This window comes from Lonchura striata, chromosome 3, assembly GCF_046129695.1.
Source record: "Lonchura striata isolate bLonStr1 chromosome 3, bLonStr1.mat, whole genome shotgun sequence".
In the NCBI taxonomy this organism is placed as follows: Eukaryota; Metazoa; Chordata; class Aves; order Passeriformes; family Estrildidae; genus Lonchura; species Lonchura striata.
In genome coordinates this window covers 109,638,208-109,658,978 of record NC_134605.1, presented here as the reverse complement: position 1 = coordinate 109,658,978, position 20,771 = coordinate 109,638,208, and the positions used below count along the sequence as shown (strand labels likewise).

The window sequence follows — 20,771 nt, the reverse complement described above, 5'->3', positions numbered from 1 at the left end:
TGGTTTTTTTTTTTTTGCCTTTGAGCTCCCAAATACAATCCTCTTCAACCCAAGGCTAGGCTCAGACTGCTCCGCTACCCCTTCCTCCCTTTCCTTCTCTACACCGCCTCATAATAATTGATATTCATGACTATTAATATTACACGACTACTTTAAAGGGAGAATGCAGGACCAAATGGAGCGTGAAGCTGGCAGCCAGCTCGAGAGCTCCCCTACTATTGTAAATGACGTTCATTCAGTGGAGAATTACTAGATGTAATCAGACGAGGGGGGCTGGCAGAGGCAGAGTTTGGGGAGAGGGAGAGGGGGGAAAAAGTTTAGCGAGGAAGAGGCAGAACTTCAATTAACTCGAGCGGAGGAAGATGTGGAAAGTAGACACTGCTGAGATGGAGCAAGGAAGCGAGATGAAGCAATTCTTGAGGCGAAGAAGAAGAAGAAAGAAGAAGAAGAAGAAAAAGAAGAAGAAGAAGTATATTTCTTTTCCGTTTTAATATACATCTAATTTTACATTCCTGATGCGAGGAATTGATTGCCTTTGGTGCTTTTGTTCTTGGGGATTTTAAGCAAATAATTAAGAAAAAAGAGGCTTTAAAAAAATTATTTTTAAAGGAATAGAAGAAGAAACGTGCAGTCACTATAACATATGTCTATTTACAGTGAAGATTAAGTCTTTCTCGTGCGTGTTACAGATCGTATTTATTCTCAATAGCCAAATAAATACTTGAATCTGCATTGTTTGGCTCCACTTTTTTTTTTTTGTTTGTTTTTTTGTTATTTTTGTCTGAATCATCTTTCTACCGCCCGATATGAAAAAAAAAGCCCAAAACGTCTAAATATCTCCCGATTTCCACCCAAAAGTAAAATGCATGGAGCAAATTTTATAGGATAGTAAATTTATAGTTTTGAGGCAAAGCCAGGGGCGATATAAAACCTTTTTGATGTTGCAGGAACCCGTTCAACTGGACTGTCTGCCATTTCTGTTAAAGTTCAACTTACGTTCCTTCCTAAATAGACTCACACTTCCCAGAGCTGCCCCCCCTGCACGCACACGCACACACACACACTTTTGTTTTAAGAACAGATTCAGTTTAAGTGGCTGAGACGCCTCTACTATGGTGCTGTTAATTATAAATCGGAAAGAAGAGAGAAAAATATTTTTAAACGTAAATCTAGAGGGTTTCAGCTCTTAAAAAAAAAAAAAAATTTTTTTTTCTTTTTTTGGCGAGGCTACACGTTACAAAATGCCCTGAAGCGCATCCCCAAGTTAGGATAGACCCTGCCCGCAGCCAAATCCCACCCAGCCGCTCCCCCAACTCTTGTCTCCCACGGCAATCTGCAAACGTGGGTGTCCGTAAATCCACAGCGCCTTAAAACCCCCCATCGAAAGCAGGGTGGAAAAAAAGCCCTCATCCCTCGGCAGCAGGGACGGGAGATGTTTTGTCGCCTGCTGCTGCGGGCAGAGACAATGGCCGGGCTGTGCCGGGAGATGGGGAGGGAAAAGCAGCGAGGGCTTAGCGGGCTGGGGACACGCGGGGACACGCACACACACACACACACACACACGCACACACACACACACACACACACGTGTGTGCGCTCATTCTCTGCTCCTTCTGCAAACGCTGGCTTTTGCCGATGATAATCAGCCTGACGACAGCTTTTGGCAGTGGAGACATTTCTCCCGTGCGGCCGGCGGGTCCCCTCCCCGCTTCCCTCCATCCCGTCCTTTCTCCGGCCGGCAGCAGCCGGAGCTGGACCTTCTCTCGGTTTCTTCCTGCGCTTTTCCCGGCAGTTTTCCCTCTGTAAGTGCCAGGGCGCTCCCGCAGGGCAGGGTGCGGGAGGCGCGGCGGGGCTGGGGACGGGGCGGCCCCGACGGCGCTTCCCCGGCGGCTCCGGCCGCTTCCCGATCCGCAGCCCTGCCCGGCTCCTGCCCGTCCGCTTCCCCGTACCCAGCCCCTGCCCGACCCCCGGGCCCTGCCCAGCAGCCAGCCCCTCGCTCGGTATCCCTTCTCTCCCCGGTACGCGGTCCTTGCCCGGTCCCCCCCGGCTCCTGCCCGGTTTCAGTCCCTGCCCTGTCTCCGGTCCCTGCTCAGTGCTCAGTCCTTTCCCGGCTCTGCTCAGTCCCCGCTCCCTGCCCCGTCGCTGCTCAATCCCCAGCCCACTCCTAGACCCTGCCACGTCCCTGACCAGCCCCTGCTCGGTCCCCGGTCCCTGCTCAGCGCCCAGTCCATCCCCAGCCCTGGTCCTGTCCCCGGTCCCTTCCTTGTCCCGGCCCCTTCCCGGTCCCTGGTCCCTGCCCGGCCGCCTCCCCTCGGAGCAGCTCCCGCGGATTGCGCCCTTCTGAAAATCTCCCCCATGATCGCCGCGCAAACGCCTCCCACTCAATTGAAAAATAAAAACAATAGAAAAAAAATATTATTTTGTAGAGCGCCATCCTCACTCATCATTTCAGGTTTTTTCTTTTCTTTTTTTTTTCCTCCCCTCGTTTCTGAGAAAATCCCGCACGCCGGTTTCACTTACAGGGAATAAATTCGCAGAGCCCGTTTGGGAAAGATCCGGCTCAGGAAACCGTGCAAAATTAAGAAAGGTTTCGCAGTGTTTGAGCTGTGATTTTTTTTCTCCCCCTTTGGTTTGCTTTTTGACCTCGAAAATAAGGTCTGGATAAAGCTCACAACTTTTCGTGTCCGCGGACTATGCGAAGCTGCCTCTGACTGGATCGGTTCGGGTGTGTGAACTCACACACGCACAAGAATGTATGTGCCGCTTAATTAATGCCAGTATATGTACACATGCACATCTTATCTGTTGGTGTAGAGGTATTAAAAAATCGTAAAAAAACTTATCCGGTTGTGAAAACAAGAAAAAACAATAATAATAATAAAAAATCCATATTCGGGTTGATCTGAGCATGGAATTGCAAAATAAAAAATAAAAGAAAGAAATGCATCCAGTCCCTGAATACCGGATTGTGTTTCTTTTCTGTTTTTTCTCTCTTTTAAAAATTTTCCTCAACATTTGTCCATATTTAATCGAATTATATATAATTGGAGATCTAAACAATCAAACTCTTGCCTTTAAGTTGCCTCATTCCAATCCCCAGATCATTTCTTTGATGTTTTAAATCGCATCAAACAGCTTTTCCATGAAAAAAAAAAAAAAAAGTTTAGGACTTGTCATGCTGAATACAAATATGCAAATAAATAAGCATTTAAGCATTTACTCTCTGTTTCCCATCTCTATATTCGTGTATGCTGGTATATGTCTCTATTTCTGCCTGGATGCATATGCAGAGCTATATATGCATTATATAGCCATGCCTGTATCTATATGCTAGATGTATATTTAAATATACATATACTCTCTTACTCATATGCATATTATATACTCACCTCATAGATATCTTCATACTTGACATTTTCAACCAGTTTCCAGAGCATGATGGCAGGCTGTTCTCTAGGAGGTGAGTGCATTCATGTGAAGAGCAGATGTCTGGATTCTCAGTACTTCTCTGTCTGTAATGATCCATCTATAATTGGAAATGGGGGACAGACACCAAATCCGACGTTCCTCTTCCATCGCAACTTATATCTGTTGTCTGAAACAATAGGCTGCAGAAGCCTACCTCAATCGGATAGTAAAAAACATTATCTGTTACATAGTTACATATAGCTACGGACATATATGTGACTAGATATAGACATATACACACATATAGAGACTTATATGCAGGCATATAAAATATATACATATACAGAGCTGCACGATCACAGATTTACTCATACAGGCACCCATACACACGTACATCTCTGAACAGGCAACTTTTCCCCATGTATAGACATATTAGTTGCCACATTTAGATATGTAAATTATATATATTCTTCCACATGTAGGCACATGGAGACTGCATGTTACATATGCACATGTGCACGCAAACCTGGTTAGTTTATATAGGAGTGTATTTAAATGCATATATGTGAATCCAGTTATACATTTACACATATATATGTTGGTATAGAGGGGTTAAATGCACACATTATTTAGTGCATATATCTTCTATTTTAGTAGATGGTTGGATGGATGTATCGATAGATAGGTAGATAGGTACATAGATAGATGAAATAAAATTAATATTTTTCAATCCTCCCTTGATAAAATAAAGGATAAGTTGCCTCTACGTTAAGTGATTAATCATTTACAACAAGATATGATGCTTTTCCCCACATGCAAGATGCTTTTATTTACATGTCCAGAAATTATCCTCATATGCAGTTAAACACCAAAACAGCGTCTCATCAAAGCACATTCAAGCAAATCTAAAAGGAGCAAATTTAGATCAATGATTTCCACTGGAAAGCCTTAGACTTCAGGCTTGGACTGTATATTTTATAACTTAGAAATACTTTATATGGGGAAAAATAAAGGGGAAAAAATAGGAGTTTTGCAAACCCTTCTGTGCACACATTTGAATAGCGTTTATTACTTTCAGAAAACATTTCCCGGGTAGCCCTCGGTTTGGAATGGGAGAGGAGGAGTTAGACCAGTTTTAACCTTTATTTTTTTTTCCTCCCCAGGCAAACCTTCCTTCGCATTGTCCGTTGTTTTTTTTTTTTTTTTTTTTTTTTTTTTTAACACGTTGCGCGGCAAAGAGCCGACACAGGCAGCAGAGCCCATCTCTGCCTTTGAAAGGAAACAATCGAGCTGGTGCACCAGGAGGGGAAAAAAGATGGGGAAAAAAAAATGAGGCACAGAGGCAGAGAGACAGAGAGAAGAAGGTGTTTCTAAATTCAAGGTCCTGTCTCTGGAAATTTCAAGCTCTACCTATAAGGCTCCTGCAAATCTTTTTTATTCTGCACGGGATCCTATGGGAAAGTGCACAGTGTCCTTTGTACTTTCAAAGGTCCTACAGGTAAAGATGCTTTTATATATATAATCTCGGAAACGAGAACTTCATCAGGAGACACATTTGCTGGTGTGTGGTTGGTTGGTGGGAAGGGTGGGCTTTACTTTTTCTGTTCGCTTTGGCCGCAAATTAAGGCAGAAAGTATAAATTCATCCATTTCTCCCTCAGCCTCTACACCACCCTGCTGCCACCCCTCCCCATTTTTCAGTGTGCATCTTCTCCTAAAATCTCAACCTACAAAAGGCAAGAGGCAAATTTTGGCCAGATATTACAGCAGGAGCTGGACAATGGTCTTGCTAGAAGTTATTAAAGCAGATACGAGGTTTTGTTCTCAGCACAGCCAGTGCTGCACTGGGGAGGAGCAGAAAAAGGGCACAGTGGGTTGGACTGATCATTTCAACTGAGGCAATAGGGTAAAAAATGCTGAAAAAGGAGAAAGGATGTTTTCATGGGGATGTGCGGAGATACTTACGCAGCCACCCTTACGCACCTATAGATCTGAATGACCCTCTTAGAAAAATACCAAGCTCATAAAGGGACAGTTTGCCATCACTTCTGTGGAAGTCTTTGAGTCATGAAGGCTGGCACAGGGCAGAGTGAATGAGCTTCGTGACGGCTAATGCTTCACAATTCTGTGGCACCCTGAATTAAATACGTTCTGCGAGCTGGGGGAGGGGAGAGGAGGGGAGTGAAAAAAAGGAGGCTCTAAAATAGACTTGACGTCCACTGTCTCCTTGCTAACATATTGGTATAGACAGTATATTCTGACTTTTAACCCCCACTTTTATTACATTTGGCTTACATTTGCAAAACATGACAAACGAACAAGCGCTCATTCGGAAAAGTAAGGTTCTTCGCATTTTATTTTTGTGCGTGTTTTGCACCCCCACCCCCGCAGCTGCCTCCAGTTCAATTCAGCGATTCCACTCAGCAACACTTGCACCCATTTATCCCTCAAACGTGCAGTGAACCTGCGTCCAAAAGGCGACGCACATACCCAAAGCTGACCGCTACAACCCATACTTTCAAAAGTAAAAAAAAAAAAGAAAAAAAAAAAGAGGGGGGGGGGTGTGGGAAACCAGTCGTTTCCCGGCAGTTTGTGTCGTGCTTTTCCAATCTTTTCTAAGGAAAACACCGTTTGGGTTTTTTTTTTTTTTTTTTTTTTTTTTTTTTTTTTTCTTTTCCCCGCGGTGAGCTGGGCGCTGCAGCCTCAGCCTGGCAGCTGCGACGCAAAGGAATATGCGATAATTTGCTGTTGTTGTTAAGGATGTGGTTCCAGGCGGCCGTGCCCAGGGCGGAGGAAGCCCCGCTCCGCCGGCGCCCGCGGGCGCGGAGCGCGGAGCGCGGTGCGCGGGGCAGCGGCGCCCTCTGATGGGGAGCGGAGCGGCTCGGAACGGACCGGAGCTGAAAGAGCGTCCCGTTCCAGCCCCTGCCACGGGCAGGACCACCTCCCACTATCCCACCTTGTCCCAGCCCCGTCCAGCCTGCTCCTGGGCACTTCCAGGGATCCAGGGGCAGCCGCAGCTTCTCTGTGTCAGGGCCTCCCCACCCTCACAGGAAAGAATTTTTTCTCAATATCCATTTTAATTCTCCCCTCTTTCAGTTTAAAGCCATTCTCCCTTGTTCTGTCCCTCCAGGCCCTTATCCAAAGTCCCTTTCCATCTCTTCTGGAGCTCCTTGAGGCACTGGAAGGGGCTTTAAGGAGCTTTAAGTTCTCCCTGGAGCCTCCTCTCAGCCTGGCTGCTCCAATCCTCATAGCATCTTCGTGTTCTACTCCGTACTTGCTCCAAGAGGTCCAAGTCCATATTTGGGAATTACAAACACCCAAATATTTCCTCTGCTAGAAATTATGCTGGTACAAATCTTTCTTCCTTAAGGATAAAGTTGCAGGTTCTTATTTACATTGATTTTTGATTAACAGGCCGCTCAGTGTTTCAATGTCTACCTTAAAATCAGAATAAATCTTCTGTACTCCATGTTCAATTCCCTGTGTATTACTCACTATAGAATAGTGGGAATACAGACTAGGTTGAATATCCTAATTATCCCAATGAAATATCTGTTAATAGCCCTGGGAGGGAGACAAGCCACAATAACAAGATATCTACTCTTAAAAAATTAATTTTAATTCAATAGGTTATGCTACCTTTATCTACTATGGTTTTTCCAGAATTTTTTTTTTTTTTTAATTCTTTCTGCTCCTAATCAAGGCCCTGTTTCAGAAATGGGCTTTAAATCCTGTTCTGCCTTTTAAATCTATCTTGGATCTCTATAAATAAAAGTCTATCTCTCTCAGTATTCAACTCCCAGAAAATCCGTATTGTGGGCTGGAGTTTAAAAGAAATCCGTTTATCCCAGCGCCCTCTGCTGCTCGCTGAGCTCATGGAAAGACAGATTTCCGAGTTCTGGTAAAATCCAAGAATTTTAAATGTGTTTGGTACCTTTTCCTCCAAACCAGCATTTTTCTTCTGTGTGTTCTTGCATTCATTTCAGAAAACAGTCCTTTTTATTAAAAAGCTTATTTTTAATTTTTAAACTTTTATTTTGCATTGCAGGTGTCTTGAAATTTACTGCCAGCCTACTAATGGATTTACAAAATAATTTATTCGGTGAGCACTTTATACCTTCTCTTTGTGAATAATACCAAGAATCTTCTCTTAAAAATCCATCTTTCCATAATGTTTGCTATTAAATCTGTGTTTTCTACTATATCTCCAGACATAACAGAGATTCACACCATTGTGGGATGATAGAATAATTTGGGTTGGAGAGAAACTTTAAAGGGTGTCTAGTCCAACCCTCTGCCTTGAGCAGGGACATCTTCACCTATGTCAGGTCACTCCCAGCCCTGTCCAACCTGGCCTTGAACGTTTCCAAAAATGAGGCATCCATCACCTCTCTGGGTAACCTGTGCCAGTGTTTTACCATCCTCATTGAAAAACTCCTTCGCTATATCTAGTCAAAATCTGTCTTGTTTTCAGTTTAAAACTCTTACGCTGTCATTATAGGCCCTGCCAAAAATGCTATTCCCATTATTTTACATTTTCTTGAACCTACCAGTGCTTTCTTCAAGAAGGGGCATCACTAAACCCAGCAGCAAGAAAGATACCTTGAGCAGCTTTTTACGAGGAAGGAAAGCTCAGCCACATGTGTTGAACTCTTATGGACAGGTCCAAACTGCTTGCCACCCCCAGGTCCCTCAGAACAAGACAGGTTCTCTACATCCTTCACCACCTTCATTTCCCTACTCTGGACCCATTCCAGCACCTTTTTTTTAGTGAGGAGACAAAAACTGAAGATGCTAATTTTGTCTAATTGTGATAAAAAATTAGCTCAAATGTCACTCACTTTTCTCTGATATCCATTTAGCAACCAATTTTGGATGTCAGGAACCCTAGCTGGTGATGGGTCAGGTCCAGTTTGTCCCAGACCAAACCTCACACAGCCTCTGGACTCTTTGGAAAATGGAGCCCCTTCAAGAGTTTGTGGCATTACTATACTGAAGAGAACTTTTGCACCCAAGATTAATTTTGTTTGGAATCTGTGTGTTTTATCCCTCTGTACTGCCTGGGGGTTTTGCTTTGGCATCCTCTCTTCAGAACAGCTCCACAGACCCCAAACCCTCTGGAGCTGAAACAGCAATCAGATCTCCCGAGTTAAGAATGAAGAACATTTCAGGCCTTTTTTCCTTATTCCACTATCCTTTAATATTTGTTTTGATCTGATGTAAATACTCAGCTCAGGCTGAGTGAACTTCAGAAGTGCTTGGCTCCCTAAGACAGGGACCTCAAAGCCCTGCTCAGGTTGCACTGCCCCACCAGCTGAGCTTGGATTGCCCATGCTGTTGCCTCATGTTTCCTTGTCTTAGGACCAAAACCTCTTTGAATATTGAGTGCCAACTTCACAACATTCCATGACTGACAGGAAAAGCAGGAGTTAGCTGATAGGGCATTAAACTGAAGACATTGTGGATGATTTATCCCTTGGAACACAAAAGGGAGGTTGGGAACTCTTAAGAGCTGCTCTCACTGCTGCATGATTATCCTTTGTCTCCACATCCACCTTTTGAGAGTGAATTAATCCTTTCTAAACCTTCTTCCTCCTAGAAGCCAAACAAAACACACTGAAAAGTTGCTGAACTTGTCTCCTTGAAAATTTGAAATCAGTCATACCAGATTATCTTTAATTTTTCTCAGCTGGGATATGGACCATCACTGAAATCAGCTGTTGTATCTGAATAAAACATATCCTTTTAATTTCTCTATTTTTTCCCATTGCCAAACAACCCCCCTATAACTAAATTTAGTCACAATATCAAGAATGGGCAAACTGCACCCATTAAAATGAGGTCTTCGTTTTAGTAAATTTTTAAAATATCAGGAAGTTAAGCAATTCCATTTTTATTAGTTTAATTTTGTTCAGCTATATTTATGTGGCTAAAAATATTTATATGTGATTTAGCAAAAAAAATATTTAAATTATATTCACATGAGGAAACATACTTTTTCCATTTAAAGATGTAAGCAATAAAGCAAATTATATATTTAAGTTTCATGACAGGAGAGAGTTAATCAGTTTTAAGGGGAGAAAAGAAAAATTAAGACCTGGCCTATTATCTGTTTTGAGAATATAACTTTTTCCTCCAGTATCACTCCCAGCCCACTTGCTTTTTAATTTTTCTACTCTCTTAACTTGCTTTCTTGCAGTAGGCACTCAGAAAATATGACCACAGGCAATGCTTTAGGGAGAGAAAAAATTCTGAGTACATGAAAGAGGACATAGCAAAGTCAGCAAACTGCATCTATAGGGGAAATGCATTTCAGGCTCCTAAAATTGCTCATAATCTATCTGGAGTTACACTATTCCCTGGATTCAGTTTGTTCATACATTGTGGCTTCCAGAGACTGTAGCCCAAGTAATAGAGGGGGGTTTAGGTCCCTTCCCTTCCCTTCCCTTCCCTTCCCTTCCCTTCCCTTCCCTTCCCTTCCCTTCCCTTCCCTTCCCTTCCCTTCCCTTCCCTTCCCTTCCCTTCCCTTCCCTTCCCTTCCCTTCCCTTCCCTTCCCTTCCCTTCCCTTCCCTTCCCTTCCCTTCCCTTCCCTTCCCTTCCCTTCCCTTTCTGTCCATCTAACAAGGAACATTTCTCATTACTCAATTTTCCTATTCCCCAGAAGTTCACAGGATCCTGACATGGTTTTGGCTCATATCAGAAATTTCAGGCAGCTTCCAGGCAAAGTTGGAGGGGAGCAAAGAGCAGACACTGTTCCCAGGAGTCTGAGTCAATATGTTCACTTTGATTTAGAGCCCATTCAGCCACCTATAGCTTATTAATATTGGTATAAACTACTCTGCGCTAGTTAAGTCATGGCAAATAATTCAGATATAACCTAAAAAATTAGGCACAAATTTGTTTAATTTAGGTTAACTGCATCCTCACTGCTTCCCATGAAATATTAATTCTACTTATAGAACATGATATTAATATTAAAATAAAAATGTAATTTAGAGTTGTATTCCTAAGGTAATTGTATATCATTGCTTTCACATTATAAATGCAGAAGCACAATAAAAGTCAATCTCTCCTGCCTAACAGGCATAAGAATGAGCAAGTGTAAATGAATAATTTTTAACAGTTCTGAAATTAAACATTTTGTTCTCCACTACCAAAATGAGAAATTTGAAAATTCAAATTTTAGCTCCTAGTTTTGAAATGAATATCTAATGATTTGATTTGGCTACCAGAAGAGCACAGTGCAAAAAATAGGAAAATCTCCACTTTGATAAACAGATTTGTTTATGGAGTTTCAGAGTACTTTCCTAAAGATGTAATGACAATGCTCCTTAAAAAAAATGTCTCTCAGAATTGTTCATCCCTTTTGACAACATTGGTATTTTTTATTAAGGTTCATCATGGTCAATTTTTTCACCAACAAGTTAATCACTTATTATTTTTGGGGCCCACTTTTTTACAGGGGCTTTGCCCTGAGTTTTCTTGCATGCTGGCATCACAAGAGCAGTATCAGAGTTCCCTGAATGACAAACCTTGTTTCAGTCTTTGTTTTTTTTAATCAAACCCCTCTTGTAACTAGTGTGGATTATAAGTTAATGATGAATCTGTAAAACTTCAGGGAAAACATAAACCAGAAATACACTTAAAAGCATTTGGGGTATAAACAAAGGGACCTTAACCAGTGTAGTGAGGGGGGGACTGGAATTGAGGAGAATGCTTCCCTTTCCCAGCCCTGCTTGGATTCCTTCTGTGTGCATGACCTTGTCTACAGCACTTTCTTTACTGAAACTCCATTTTGAATTACCTTGTTTATTGTTAATCATCATTTATAGAATGATAGAATCCCAGAATAGTTTGGGTTGGGAGGGACCTTAAACCCCATCTCATTCCAGCCCCCTACCATGGGCAGGAGCACCTTCCACCACTGCAGGTTGCTCCAAGCCCTGACCAAGCTGGCCTTGAACACCAATTAATCAAAACCAACCTGATCACATCCCAGAGGCAGGAACATGAGGAAGATGCCTGGCTGACAAAAATTAAAAGGGATCAATGTTTCAGCACCAAGAACAACATCCAGCAAAATTCCCTATGATGTCAACATTCCTTATGCCATGTAGGATCTCTTGGGAAAATGAGGGGTGGTGCTGTATGGTCAGCTTCTCTCATTCCCTAGGGGATTCCATTTGTGTATCCTCTGGAGATGGAATTAGTCTAAAGTAGAGCAGCAAATCTATTTTGTGCAAGTCATGAAAATAGACACACGAATAGACCAGGAACCATGGGATGATCACAGCTTTGTGGAAACAAAAGCTGCAAAGGCTCAGTTAATGTAACTCATGCAGAACACAGGCCAGAAAATCTGCATGGAACAAACTGTTGGATGAGCCACAGTGTTCCTGCAGAAGCACTGATAATAACACTGTCTTGGCTTTACTCTTTAAGGCCATGGACATAAAATCTTTGTCTAACTTAATAAATTATTCCTTTCTTGATCACTACATCTGATAAAGATATAAATCAGTTTTCCATTCAGGGTTTTATTGAAACTGAATCCTTGAACAATAAAATCTTTTGATAGGGTGCATCTGTTAACCCTTGCAGTTAGTTCCCTGTATCACCTTGCTGTAAAGATGAATAAATTAAGCTTGCTTTGTCTTTCATTATATGATAGATTCTCTTCTACTTCACAGAGTCACAAAATGGTTGAAGTTGGAAGGGACCTCTGGAGGCCAGCTGGTTCATTCCCCCTGCTCAAGCAGGGCCACCCAGCCCTTGTGTCCAGGACCACATCTAGATGACTTCTAAAAGCTCCAGGGAGGGAAGTCCACAACCTTCCTGGGCAACCTGTGACAGTGCTGAGCCACCTTCACCATAAAAATGTGTTTTCTGCTGTTTAGAGGAATTTCCTGTGGATCAGCGAGTGCACTTGACTTCTGGTCCTTTCAGTGGACACCACTCAGAGGAGCCTGGCTCTGCTCTCTTTGCATTCTCCCTTCAGGGATTTAGGTCCATGGATAAAATCCCCCTTGAGCCTTCTCTTCTTAAGGCTAACCTGTCACATCTTTCTCAGCCTTCCTCCATGAGCGATGCTCCAGAATCTGAATCACCTCAGGGGTCCTTGGTTGGACTCTCTGCAGTCTGTGCCTGCCCCTCTGGCACTGAGCAGCTGTAAGAGGCCGTCTGAAGACCCTCACTCATTTGCCTGCCAATTGCCATGAGCAGGAACTCCCTTCCCCCACTGCAGATCCGGCTTGGAGAAGGCAACAGTGCAGCTGCAGCCGCTGCACCGTTATGCTGGCTGTCCCAACGAGGCCCGGCAAGAAGTTGGCAAGGAGTTGGCAAGGACTTGGTGAAGACCCAGCGCGGACCCAGCACGGAGCGGCCTGCTGCAATTCCTGCTTCACTCTCCACCTTTAAGCCGAATGAACTGTTGGGGTGACTCTGGTGGTCTCTCACTGAAGACCCCTCATCTGCCTTGCTACCACTGTGACAGACAGAGATCAAGAACCCTCTCCCCAAGGACTGAGACTGAGACCCCTACCACAAAGAGTGGGGGGAGGATGACATGACCTGTTCTTCTCCAGTAACTTCAATGGACTTATTCTTCACTGTGTTTGTTCAGCCTGGATGATTTTCTGTAGATACACCTGTTCCCCCCATAGGAATTTCAATAGACTCTCATTGTTCTGCCTGTTCCCCCCTTTTCCCTCTGTGGACTATAACTGGACCCCTGGGTTAGGTAGGATTTTGGAGATTCTCCCCAGCACAACAAGACCATCATCCGGACCAGTGAGGACCCTGCCTGTGTTGGTAGCTATTCCCATCCCCCCTTCTCTCTCTCTCTCTCTCTCTCTCTCTCTCACTCCTTTTTATTTCTTTTCTGACCCCACTATCACATATATTGTTTTTGGCCCCTAATAAAGGTGCATTTGTTGTGATTTAACTGAAAGTCCCCTGCTGTTTGTCTTTTGCACTTTGGGATCAGCTAACAAACCATTACAACACCCCGCTATAAGTGGATCATGACAACAGCCTTGAGCTGGACCCTCCCAGCTGCTCCCAACACCTCCAGTGCAGCCCAGGACCCCTTTTCCACCTGGGTGTGAAGGACACACTGCTGGTTCACATCCAACTAGGTGTTCACCAGGAGCCCAGGTATTTTCTGTAAAGATTCAGACAATGTTTTGGTGACACTAGGGATGCCACATCACTTTATTCAGCTCACCAGCAGCTTTATGAAAGGGACGTGTCAGAAAGGAGCTTCACAGTCCATGTGCTGTTGCTTCATACCTGTGACAGATGCAGCATGACCTTTATGGATAAGTACATTATATCCCTTTGTTTAGTCAGACACAAGACACTTGGCCTTCTGCCCTCGAGTTCAAGCTCATGCTTGGTGGATCATCCCCTACAACCAAAAACTCCCTTTCAGAGATGCTGATTTCCAGAGCAGACTCCACCATTTCATAGGGAAAAAAATTACATATTTTCTTCTAAGGTGTAGAAATTCCTTTTTCATCTTTTAATAAGTTGATTACTGACATCCAGCTTGTTGAAAAATCCAGATAATGATACATTTTTCCCCTTAACCAGTTTTTTTTTTTTTTTTTTTTGTAATATCTCAGTTAAATTATAAACATTATCATCAATGATATTATCTATTCTCCAATGAGAATATAAACTATTGTCAGGGCAGGAACTGAAACCTGAAACTTTTAGGAGTTCATGTGCTTAATCATTATTCTCTATTTTTCATCCACTTCTGGATCAAATAGATAGATTTATATCCATTTATGGCACTTAGCATTTTGATGGATTATTATATTTGTAACCAACATCCTTGTGGTTGCAAGTTAAATGTGCTCTAGAACTTGATCAAATTTGTCATCTCATTAAAAGGAAGAAAAACAAGTTTATTTGACAGCATTTATTTTCTGTAAACCAATATTGATTAGTGTTAATTACATTATCATCCTTTAATTTTTTTTTATTAATTGAGTCCTTAGTCAGATAATTCATTAGTGGGAACAGAAATGATGCTAGACTGTTAAGTATCTAATTAAATGTATTTTTCTGTTCATAATTTGAAAATTTTAGCCACAAATTAGCTTCTATGTTTCACCAAGTTATAAAAATATAAATATTTATTTTCCAGAGAGCTGATCATTTCTTTGAAAGCTCCCCAAGTTGTCATATTGTAAGATATTGTGCAAATGCAGATGAAATTATTCCTTTGTTTTTATCCATAGCATTTGTTTTCTTCTTTCAAGGCACTAGTTAATAATTGCTGTGAGAGGTTACAGGGCCTGCTGCTCTGGCTGGATTATTTCTCTGGACTGATCCCTGCTATTAAAATCTCCCCTCTCCTTTTTTTTTCTCATTCTTGAAAGTTCACAAACCTGGAAATAGTGGCTTTCCATGATTTCAGATGGAGCATAGGAAAAAAACCCATGCGTTAGATGGAAGAACACCAAAACATTTCCACTCCTTGTGCCACATTGTCCCCTCAACATGGAAATCAGAACAATTGCTTATAATGATCTGACAGATTCTCTGCAGAGCAGAAACTGGGATGCAGGGAACAATATCCTTGTGTGGATAACACACACTTCTAAGTATATACAGAAAATATACATTGAAATCAGACCAGTAATTATATCTGGGCTCGTGTGTGTTCCTCCCTGAAGCAGGCTGTGTGCTGCTCAGCTCTGAGTGGACACACACTCTGGTGGTAGGTTTTTGGTGGGGCAGGAGATGTTTGGGAACAGGCACCTGGATTTCAGGGACTAAAGAGAATCCACTGTGTTGTCATTGTTGTTTTTGAGAATGAGAATTTTGGGGAGTCATGAAGGAATAATAAAACAGCAAATAGCTTGAGCATTGCTCTGCCATCTCTACTGATCTCTCATACTCTTCTAATGCTAGAAGAGCTCCTGGAAAAGTTTTGGCTTGGATTAGCTAACAGTCTCCCAGGCATGAGGAAAAAGGGGTAGCACATATCAGAGATCTTTCCTCTTGTGAAGTCTGGATGCAACCACCTCATTTGAAGGGGAGAAGCCATACTGTATTGCTTTTGTGAGGAATAAAAGAAGTGCCATAGAATACGGGGAAAAAATATTGCTAATAAACAGAGCTCTTTGGAATTAATCCTGGCCCTATTGAAGTCCATGGGGATTTTGTTATTGACTCAAGTAAAGGCTGAACAGGGTCATTAAGATAGCCCCAAGGTACCTGAGTACCAGAAATCAAGGATGTAGTGTGATATTGGAAAATAAAACGAATTATCACTCTTTAGGGCTATTCTGTAACTAGGTGAAAGGAGGAAACTAGGAGGTTCTCTTTGAACTGTTATTTAGAGGACATTGTTCTCCTTGGTAAATAATAGACACAATTTATCTAATAATCTTTAAATATTATTCAGTGGATCAGACTTTTATTTGTCATCCCAAGAATTATTAGAGTGCTGCTAACATTAGAAGAAAGCTTTACCATTTTGGGATATAAACAGACTGCAATAATAATAATAATAATAATAATAATAATAATAATAATAATAATTATTATTATTATTATTATTATTATTAATATAATATTTTACATAGATCATCTTCATTGACATTGCTATAATTTAATAATATAGCTGCTCATTTGTCTACAAGGTGTGACTTTTACTTTGATCCTGGGGTCATTCAGCCGCTAGAGCCAATGCAGCCTTTCAGTTGGAGGCTGGGAACTCTCACCTCTCTAAGGTTTCCTCTGATCCTGACAAGACTCTCTGAAATATGGGACTGACAGATATAACACAGGAGCTGCAGGAGATGCACATCATAATTCTGTAACACTTGTTTCAACATTATGAAATGAAGAATGTACCTTACTCTGAAAGCTAATTTGTGATTGACTTCTGGCTTTGGCTTAATTTTTGTCTGTCTTCCCACATGGTCCTTGTTGATAGTTGCTGTGGCACATTTGTCTGATCTGAATTATGTGCAGATATTTTATTGAAAGCTTTTAATGACCTTCCTGAGGGCAGGCTGTCTTTACTGCACTCTGCACTAAGTTCAAGATGATCTGGGTGTCAGAAGTAACTGATAGGTACATTTTATGTAGTGAAACATAATCAACTCTCAAAAGAAGCAGCTAAGTGACAAGAAGCTGCTTATGACAGCTGGGGTTACAGACTCCTGAGAAATTCTACCCAGAAGTTACTAACAGCAGCTGAGACTGAAAAGTTAAAAATCCATCTTCTATCATAATTGAATGAGTAATGAATGACATGCAGCTTAAGTTTTGGCAGGCAATTAACAAAAAAAATGCACAGAGCTGAACTGCACTAATAAATAAAGACTGAAATATATTCATTGCCCCAAATATTGGTTTTGCTCATTGAAATAGCTGGAAGAGCACGTAGATCATCCTGCTGCCTGTGTGTCTTGCAGAACACATCATGTGTCAGGGAACTTACCACATCCTTGGTTATGTGGTGGAAACACCTTTACAGCAGTCTAAGGCTCAATTCCCTGTCTGGTTTCCAGCTGAAGTTTCATTGCAGAGGTGTGGCCATGATGTGGGAGTTTGCCTCAGGACCAGAGATAATCTGTTTAAAACACTAATGAAAGAAAAAACAGCAAGACTACAAAAAACCCAACCAACCAATAAACCAAATTATTCAAAACTTCATCTGTGACTGCTTGGTTTCCCACTGGTGTAGTCTTTCTATGACCCTGCTGATTTCCATGAGGAATATTCTTCCAAGGCTCATTCTTGCTTGTCTATGCAGTGGACATTTTTGAGGTGCTCTGAATATTATCCCCCTTAAGACAGCAACCTTGAGTCAGCTCAGCAGGTCAGTAACTGTGCAGAGCCTGGAGCAGAGGCTGTGACACCAGCAAACTGACTGTGACTGTCCAGTCTGAATGAATTGAACCTGAAAAACTGGAGGACAGGATGGACAACAGATAAAGTTGCTGAAACTCTTTCTTCAATAGCACCAGTTTCAGTCCTGAGCTGAACTAATGGTGATTAGAAGTTCTTCTCATTTAGTTTTAACTGAAGGTAAATTTAGTATGGGGTTTTTCCCTTTCTACTTAAAAGTTAGGTGTTTAATCAAACTAAGCTTCCTCTAGAGTCAGTAGAGTTGCTCTAACCAACCTGTCTAAATTTATGCCTGACTTCTATGTCTAAAATTAGAGATCTGGGTAAAGCTGTACTTTGGTTTAGGGTTTCAGTGAAAAACAGATTCAATGGAGTTAAAAGCTAATTGTATGGTAACAATAAAAAGTAGTCAAAAGCCAGTGGTACCTCTGATTTTATTTTACTACAAAAGTAAAAGAGTGGGCCCACAAAAGCTTCTTCTGCTGCCACAGTGCACTTGGACTGTTAATCAGGCATGAAAGATTCTTTTTATTCAAAACAGTAGGTGTCACCACAAATATCTTTCCCTAATGCAGTTTTCAAATGTGGTTTTGCCGTACAGGATTTCTGGTTTCTGTTTTAATTGATAGGAATAAAGGGGAAGAAACACAAAGTTTTTATGTGATTAAAAAATAATATTTTTTAAGCTGTTTTCCTCATACACCTGTCCATAGCTTATTCTACAAGATTTTTATCTGTTTACTCATCTTTCATTTTTATTTTCACATCATAGGCAATTTTCAAGGGAAAGTTTTCCCACTTATTTCTCAGATCCAAATTTGACAAATAAGGAGATAATATTTTGGCATACTTCCAGCAGTTTATTCACAGAGCATCCAGTTCCACTAACATGTTCTCTACTGTCCATTCCTAATTTTCTGTGTAGTTTTATTACCGGCTTCACACTGCCTGTTAATTGGCAAAGATTCAGTGCTTTGATAACACCTTAATTTATATGACCATAATGATGGCATAGAGTGGTTCATTAATATTTGTGTTAAATGCATTAATTAATATTAAAAAAATAAAAACACATATGAAAAATAGATAGCTCTGGGTGATAGCAGTAATGGGATCATCTTCCTGCCATCACATGGCCAGTCTAAGACTTTGAATCAAAGAACCACAGAATAGTTAAGGTTGGAAAAGATATTTACAATCAAGTCCAACCAGCAGGGCCACGTTCACCTCTAAACCATGTCCTCAACTGACACGTCCACATGTTATTTTCCCCATGTCCCTGGGCAGCCTATTCCAATGCTTTACAACACTTTATATGATTAAAGTTTTCTAAATACCTAATCCAAGTCTCCCCTGGTGCAACTGGAAGCTATTTCCTCTCTTCCTGTCACTTGTTACTTGGGAGAAGACTGATGGCCACCTCACTAATACCTTATTTCAGGTATTTGCAGACACCAGTAAGGTCTTCCCTCAGCTTCCTTTTGTCCAGATTAAGATGGCGATTAAAGCGGGGGCCTCTGAACTAAAATATTACTATTGTGCATGCAGACAGACAAATGTAATGTACATTCATTCTTGCTGAGAGATGATGCTCACCAGCATTTCAGATTTCCTTGAGAATCCAAATATACACAAGGGATTGACAAATACAGGTCAGATGAAACCCTGATCCTTCTAGAGGAGCAGTGGGAGTCAGACAGGGTAGACAGGGCCAGCCCCCAAATCTTGCTTCTTGCATCTTGCTTCAGGAGATGCATTTATATATCACTGATTCAAATATCTTTCCATTAAAAAACTCCACAACATAAACTCTGACCAGAGCAAAATGCCCTTTCCATTAAGGCTTGAATTTCCCATTAATTTCTTATTCATGTTCTTTTATGGGAAGGTGAAACTGAACAGGAGTTAAGAGGTTAGATTTTGTTAGATTAGGATTTTGGTCCCTGCCTAGATACTAAACTGTATTTTCCAGCAAAGTATAAATACCCAGCCTTTATAATAAGTGTGAACTCCACTGTTGAAATAAAGCATAATATTGCCATACATACTTGAACAACTCTGCTAATTCCAGGAGTTCAGGACACTCAGTTTTTTACAGGTTTGATCCATTTTTTGCCTGATCACTCATTCTGAATGCAAATTTGCCCAAGCTCTCTGTATGCTGTTTGCATATAAAACCTGACAGAGATTAATTTTTTTCTATTACATTTTTTCCTTTTCATCTTGTATAGTGCACTATCTACAACTCAGAGGCTACTTTTGCACATTGGCTTGTACCTTGGCACTGCACCCCTGCAAATCTCAGTGGAATTGTCTTCTTTTTGTTTTAATGGATTGAGTGGAAGAATTAACACACCAAAGTGAAGAGAGATAGGAAAGGCAGCCTCTCATGTGACTGTGTTTAAAATACTGATGAATATGTCACAGTTGCATTTCCTCTGATTTTGGAGAAGAGCACATACAGAATTGGTTAGAGGTATTCACTGTAACACCTGGGGAATTGTATTTCCTAGAAGATTACATGGATAATATTAATTATTGAGAGTTCATTTGTTAGGGAACAGAGGTGATCGTTGGATAAAACAAGTTAAAGATGTGGGAACTTCCTCCCAATTAAATTCCTTTTCTATCTGAAACTCTTCTGAAGTTTTTTTCACTACAGCTTTACCCTTGGTGAGTGGTCTAGAATTGCTCAGAAAGTCAGTTCTGAAAGATGCACTGAAACAACACAAAATGGACTGTCATCAGGTTCCCAAACAGTTGTGAATATATCTATAAAATTGTTGTTAAAATCACATAATTTTGCTTTTTATTTTTTTTTAACTAAAATTTTAGATCCATTTGTTCTTAGAAAGCTTGGATAAACCTCTGAGCTAGAGTTTCTTTAAGTCATACCTGAAAGAGGATATGGTTTACATCTAAAGACTTTTTTTATTACTGTTGTTTCTTCCTGGAAAGAGTCAAGCCTTGTGCCACAATATTGGAATCAAAATCTTGAGTGGGAGCAGTGGCAGTTAGCCCAGACCCTTGGCTGAAGTAGCACTTGGAAATAAACTGTTGTAAATTTTCTGGGAGAAGATTAAATAATTATTTTGAGGCTGTGGGGATGAGGATTTAATTGCCAGCATTGTCACAACCTTTCCCGCAGTTAAGGGAAAAGCACATCTGAGGGCCTCTAAATATTAAATATCAAGGGTTAGCAAGTTTTCCTGGGTGCATCCATTGTGAGTCAATAGACATGAGGACTCCTGCTACTTTTCCTAATCTAACCTACCACTTATATAATATAAATCATCCTAACCAGTTTGGATTCCTGATTTAGGACAATATGAATTGCCTTGCATTAGCTCTTCCTCTTTACACAAAAACATTAAATCTGGGTAACAGATTCTAGACCAAATAACTATTTAACATAGCCACATTTAAGTGGAATAAATCCAAACTTTAATCTCTGTATAAATTTATTTCCTTGCTGTAATTTCAGAATA

At 41.2% G+C, this 20,771-nt stretch overlaps 1 protein-coding gene and 1 long non-coding RNA gene across 4 annotated transcripts in view; one reads left to right on the top strand and one right to left on the bottom strand.

Moving 5' to 3' along the window:
* The window catches only part of TFAP2B (transcription factor AP-2 beta), a 33,436-nt gene extending 29,860 nt beyond the window's left edge, over positions 1-3,576 (bottom strand). For all 3 annotated transcript variants that reach the window (XM_021527209.3, XM_077782471.1, XM_077782473.1), the window contains exon 1: positions 3,390-3,576. In XM_021527209.3, the coding sequence (XP_021382884.1) occupies positions 3,390-3,470 (81 nt within the window). In that variant the 5' untranslated portion in view covers positions 3,471-3,576. The remainder of the gene's footprint in view (positions 1-3,389) is intronic.
* A 1,269-nt stretch (positions 3,577-4,845) lies between these two features.
* LOC144246019 (uncharacterized) lies at positions 4,846-12,318 on the top strand. Its single transcript, XR_013339627.1, has 3 exons — positions 4,846-4,906; positions 7,456-7,509; positions 12,099-12,318. It is a non-coding gene; the product is annotated as an uncharacterized LOC144246019 (long non-coding RNA).
* The last annotated feature ends 8,453 nt before the right edge of the window (positions 12,319-20,771 follow it).